Here is a 5,415-nt window from a genome sequence, read left to right as displayed (position 1 = left end):
GCATCATTACCGCCCCAATCCCGCATCATTCCCGCCCCAAACCCAGCCTGGACACGGTCAGTGCTGCCGGCACAGCCCGGTTCGATTCCCGGCTCCTCGCTGCGCTGTCCCGGCACGGAGCGCTCACACTCCCCGAGGGCTTTCTGGACCCGTTCCTACGAGCCCTTCTCAGCGCCCCGCCGGGCTGTTACACCTCCGTGTAAACCTTTAGTAACCCTGCCCTTCCCCGCCTCGCAACCCGAGCCCGGGGTCAGCGCCGGGGCTGAGAGCAGCGCCCGATTTAGGGGCGATGGATCGGCCCGGCGCAGCGATCCTCGGCGAGTATTTTTAACGCGTCACATGCCCCATTAAGGGGTGAATTATGAATTATGCAATGCCCGGCGCTGCTGCCACGGAGGGTTTTGCTCTTTAGCTCACGGCAATGGCATTCAGGGGTTGCCTTGAGGCGGAGGATAAACATGGGGATGGTATTCCGAAAGGAGAAAAAAAATGTCAGAGGGGACGACCTGGCRTCATCACGGAGACATAAATAAAAGAGCCAAAAAAGGTTCCTCGCAGCTGGAGGAGGTTCCCACCCATGAATGTTATTAAAATATCCATCAACAAAACAGACTCGGCCCAGGCAGTACGGGAAGGGCAGCAGCGAGTGGGGAGGAAGGGGTGTCCCTTCTGGGAGGGGCATTTGGGCGTTTTTAAGGAAAGCCCGAGGTCGGGATGGGACAGCTCGGATAGGAACAGCCCAGGAACAGCCTGACCCTCCTGCAAACCCCCAGGGATGAAYCTCCCGAGGGACACAGCACGAGCAGAGCAGGTGGAAGCAAATTCTTGTCCCCCTTCCCAGCCTTGTCCTGGCTTCACCAGAATGGTTTTGGGCTGATTTCTTCCCTTTTCGCTGTTTCTGTCTGCCCAGGAGCATCTCTCCCTGCTGGCTACACACTTCAGGGTGGTGGGGAATGAGCACACGTGGGACAGGAGGAATTATTTCCCAGGATCTGTTGCAGGAGATCCCAGTTTAATCTCTGGCACAAGGACCCACATTTGCCTGCTGAAGAATCACTCTGCCAGCAGTGAGCATCAAAGTGGGGTGTGGCAGYGCTTTTAGGGAGGAAATTTGGGCTTTTGGCTTCGAAGATGTCAAAAACCCCATAAAACTGGGTCCTGCTCCTCTGGACAGAGCACTGCACCCTTTCCCCACCCCAATCAGCTCCAAATTCCATGCAAGCTGCATGGTGGGAATGTGCRATTTCCCTGCTCCTCCTCCTGGTCTGCGCCTGGGGATTGTCCGTCCGTGTGAGCCCAGCCCCAGGACAGACGGATGGACAGATGGACAGATGGACAAATGGACACTCACCCGGCCAGGGTAGCTCTGCAGGAAYTTGATCTTCTCGTAGAGTTTGATGTTGTCAGCTCTCAGGTTGTCCAGCTCGCTCTGCAGGGCGTGCACCGTGTGCTGCAGCATCCGGTTCTCCTGCGGGGACAGCGGGGACAGGGTGGGACCGGGAAGGGTTCGGGGCACCCAGGAAGGGGATTTGGGGTACCCAGGAGAGGGGAATTGGGGCATCCAGGAGGGGGATTTGGGGTACCCAGGAGGGGGGGATTCGGGGCACCCAGCCAGGGGGATTTTGGGGCATCCGATCGGAGGGGGTTTGGGGCACACAGGAGAGGGGGATTCAGGGCACCCAGCCTGGGGGGATTTGGGGCACCCATTTGGGGGGAWTTGTGGCATCCAGRAGGGGGGATTCAGGGCACCCATCCCGGGGGATTTGGGGTACTCAGGAGAGGGGGATTCAGAGCACCCATTTGAGGGGATTTGGGGCATCCAGGAGGGGGGGATTTGGGACACCCAGCCAGGGGAATTTGGGGATCCCATTTGGGGGGATTTGGGGCATCCAGGAGTGGGGACTGGGAAATACATCTGGGGGAAATTTGGGGCAACCAACCGTGGGGGATTTGGGGCATCCAGGAGAGGGGAATTTGGGGCACCCAGCCAGGGGGGGATACGGGCATCCATCCATGGGGGATTTGGGGCACCCAGCCTGGGAGGATATGGGCACCCATCCGGATGGGATTTGGGGCACCCAGCCAGGGTCCAGTCCCTTCTCAGCGATTAAACCTCCCCAGCTTTGAATTCCAATGCTCCCTAATTAAAACTATCCCAGCTGTGGCAGAATGGGGCTCCCAGTGCTGAACCTTTCAGAGCCCCATCCCTCAGTGGCCACAGCAGGGCTGGGGTAGCCAAAGTGGCTGTGGGAGGCTTTGGGCTGGGYTGTGGCTCAGAGCCAACGTGGCAGCTTGGAAAGGTTACTCTGGGCTCCATTTCAATTTATTACCCCAAAACTCCTTCCCTACGTGCTTTCCACCCCAAAAGCTGTACCAGGGAGACAGGGATTGGGACCTGTCCTTGGCTGGAGCAGCACAGATGGGCTGGGGCAGGCTTTGGTCCTGCTCACAGCATTTTCCTCTTGCTTGCAGTGGTACAAAGTCCCCTGCAGCCCCCCCAGCCCCCTCCCCAGCAGGCTCACCCCCTCCAGCTCCTGGTTCTTGGCCCGGAAGCGTTCCCTCTGGCTGGAGATGATGGAGAGGAGCGAGTCCACCTGCCCCTCAGGGAACGAGGTGCCCGGGGATTGGGGGTGACCTGCGGGCAGGGTTTGGCATGAGAGGTGACCTGGTGGGTGCCCAGCATCCCCCCCGGGGCCTTGCTCAAGGTCCTTCCACTGCGGGACCTTGGGGGCACCCAAACCAACCCCTGGGCACAGTTATCACAACATGGACTCGTATTTATGGTGTTCTTTCATTTTTGAGGTCTCATCCTGGAGGTGAACAGGAAAAAAAATTGCATTTTTTGCTGCAAGCCAYGGCTGCCTTTCCCTGACCCAAACCCTCCCCATCCCTGCCAGGCTCTGTCCTACCGTTTCTGCTGCAGCATTGAAATAAAACCCCAAAAACCACAACCAGCCCCAACATCCACATTTTCTCTCCCCTACCCTGACCAGATTTCTATGCTCAGAACCCCGATTTTGGGGTTTTTCCCCATGGTGGGGCTCTGTGGGTGCCTGGGGAGCTGTGGCCATCCCTCCCTGCTCTTCCTTCCTGGCAGTGGCATCCAGGGCCAAGGAGAAATGTGTCCCCAAGGCTGTGACTCAGGCAGCTGCACAGAGCAGTTATTCACAGCGCAGGATGGGTGGCTGCAGGTTGTTTGCCTTGGTGGGACTGTTGCTGTGATATTGTTTATCTTGTGTTTTCAAAACCTTTCAAAATAAACAAAAAAAAAAAAAAAAAACAGGAAAAAAAAAAAAAAAGAAGAAAAGGAAAGGAAGTGTTTTGTGGGTTTGTTTTTCTTTTTCCCAGAGGAGCGATGAGTTGTGGGTTTGTTTTTTTTTTTTTTCTTATTTTCTCCTGCAGATCTCAGCGCAGGAGCTGCTGCACAGGAAATGCTTCAGTTGCTGGCTCTGGAGGGGTTTGGTGTGGGAAGGGCAGGAGGAAAAGCTCAGAGCTCTGGGCTTTTGGCTCAGCCTGGGCTCACCAGCTCAGCACGGAGCCAGACCTGGTCTGAGGATGGACAAACCATGCCTGGTGTGGAAAACCATCCCAGTGAGGGACACAGGGAGCTGGTGATGGCTGTGCTGGCCCAGGAGCATCCTCCRTGGCAGCAGTGCCACCCTGCCCACRGYTCTGGGGTGTCCCAGCCCCAGCCCCAGCCCTGTTCCCTCCTCTCACCATAAAACAGCGCCGTGGCCTCCTTGATGGGCTCTGGGATCTTCTCCAGGCCGGGGCTGGCTGCACCCTGGGGTTTTACAGAAGGGGTTAATTAATCATTTCCCACCCACCCAAAGGTGCCTGGGCAAAGCAAACCCCTCCAGACCCTGCTGAGGAGCCCTGCAAGGATCAGGGCTGGGGCAGCATGGAAAGGCTGGGGATCAACCCCAAATGCCAGCCTTGGCCCCTTGGGAAGGAGAAGGCCTGGATGGTTCTGGATGCCACCCCCTCCCACACCAGCAGCCATTGTGTGGGGACAATGAAAATCCCYGCTGGTGGATGATCAGAGAGAAAGAAAAAGAGGGAAAAGTCAAAAAGAAGGGGAAAAAAGGAGGTGAAGACTCTGTTGGGGCTCCAGGCGTGGCAGCAGCCGGGCCCTGGGGTGGGTACCTCGGCATCCGGGCGCTGCACCGCCGACAGGGCTTGGATGGTGCTGAGGTCCTGCTCCAGTTTGGCCACCAGCTCCTTCTGGCCGGCCAGGGTGGACACGGCCTCGGTCAGCTGGATCTGCAGCTCGGCACAGCGCACTGCAAAACAGAGCCAGGGCTGTCACTGGGGSCCCAAACCCCAAATGGTGACATGGGGACACCAAAGAGCTGAGAAACACATGGACAGCAATCCCCTGCTCCCTGCACTTCTGGGACAGCAGGAGGGACCACACTGACAATCCCTGCCCAGCCCAGGGTGGGCACAGTCCCCAGCAGCCCCTGAGGCCATGATCACTTCCAAGCACCAACAAGATCCTTTTGGTGCCCCAGGGCAGCGTCCAGGCTGGGCAGAGTCAGGGCATCTGGAGAGGGATGTGGGGAGCTGAGCCCATGGAATGATCCCCAGGTCTGGTCTGCACRGGAAAGGCGATGGAAGAGGCTCCCCAGGCTGTGGGGCTGGGATGGGAACTCACAGGGCAGGGTGGGGACACCCCCAGGAGGGGCTCAGGAGGGGTCACTCCTGCCCTGGTCACTGCCCCCGCCCTTCCTGCTCTGCCCCTTTTCTACAAAGGATCCCTCGCTGCAGTTGCCTCCCAGAGTAAAACCCACACCCTAAACCACAACAGGCCCTGCTGGAATGCTCCAGGAGCAAAACAAACCCCTCTGGTTGCCCTCACATAACCCCAGCCCAGATGTGGAGCTGCAGCTCCAGCGAGAGGCGCGGGAGCAGCGCTGGAGGGCGAGCTCTGTGCTCCGCTGGCAAATCCATCCCAAAGTGTCCTGCAGCAGAAATCCACCRGTTTCACCTTTCTCCCTTCTGCCARCAGTGTCTGAGCCCCTCCCTGGCTGGAGAATCTGCTCAGCTCCAGGTTCAGAGCTGGGCTTTTGCACCGCCAGCACCTCAGCCATGGGGATAAGGGATCCATCCCTCTGTGCATGGATTTCCAGGTGGGTGAAAGCTCRGGTCCCAGTTGTTCCAGCCCCTCCCTTATAATTCCTGTTGTAATTATTCCCCTAAATCCCAGATAGCTGGAAGGCAAAAAAAAATTTCCTCATTTATCAACAGCCAGGGAGCAAGAAATGCCTGGGGAGCAGCCMTGCTGGGGGACAGCAAGAGCGGCTGCTGAAGCCTCAGGGGTTTTACCCTCTCTGAGCCTTCAGACCAGAGTGAAACATTTGYACAGCTCAGTTCCAGCTCTCCCAGTCCTGCCAGGCTGGAAAATGCTCCACA

General features: G+C 57.8%; 1 protein-coding gene across 1 annotated transcript in view; it reads right to left on the bottom strand.

Annotated features, from left to right (window-relative positions):
- The window catches only part of CUX1 (cut like homeobox 1), a 269,606-nt gene that overhangs the window by 8,125 nt on the left and 256,066 nt on the right, over window positions 1-5,415 (bottom strand). The window contains exons 15-18 of the mRNA XM_057373317.1: window positions 4,147-4,283; window positions 3,718-3,784; window positions 2,523-2,635; window positions 1,352-1,468 (exon numbers count right to left, since the gene is read on the bottom strand). Of these exons, the coding sequence (XP_057229300.1) occupies window positions 1,352-1,468; window positions 2,523-2,635; window positions 3,718-3,784; window positions 4,147-4,283 (434 nt within the window). The remainder of the gene's footprint in view (window positions 1-1,351; window positions 1,469-2,522; window positions 2,636-3,717; window positions 3,785-4,146; window positions 4,284-5,415) is intronic.

This window comes from Malurus melanocephalus, unplaced genomic scaffold (genome assembly GCF_030028575.1).
Source record: "Malurus melanocephalus ecotype Western Australia unplaced genomic scaffold, MMel_1.1 scaffold_193, whole genome shotgun sequence".
In the NCBI taxonomy this organism is placed as follows: Eukaryota; Metazoa; Chordata; class Aves; order Passeriformes; family Maluridae; genus Malurus; species Malurus melanocephalus.
The sequence above is the reverse complement of the archived record's forward strand: the minus strand, read 5'-3'. Positions and strand labels throughout refer to the sequence as shown.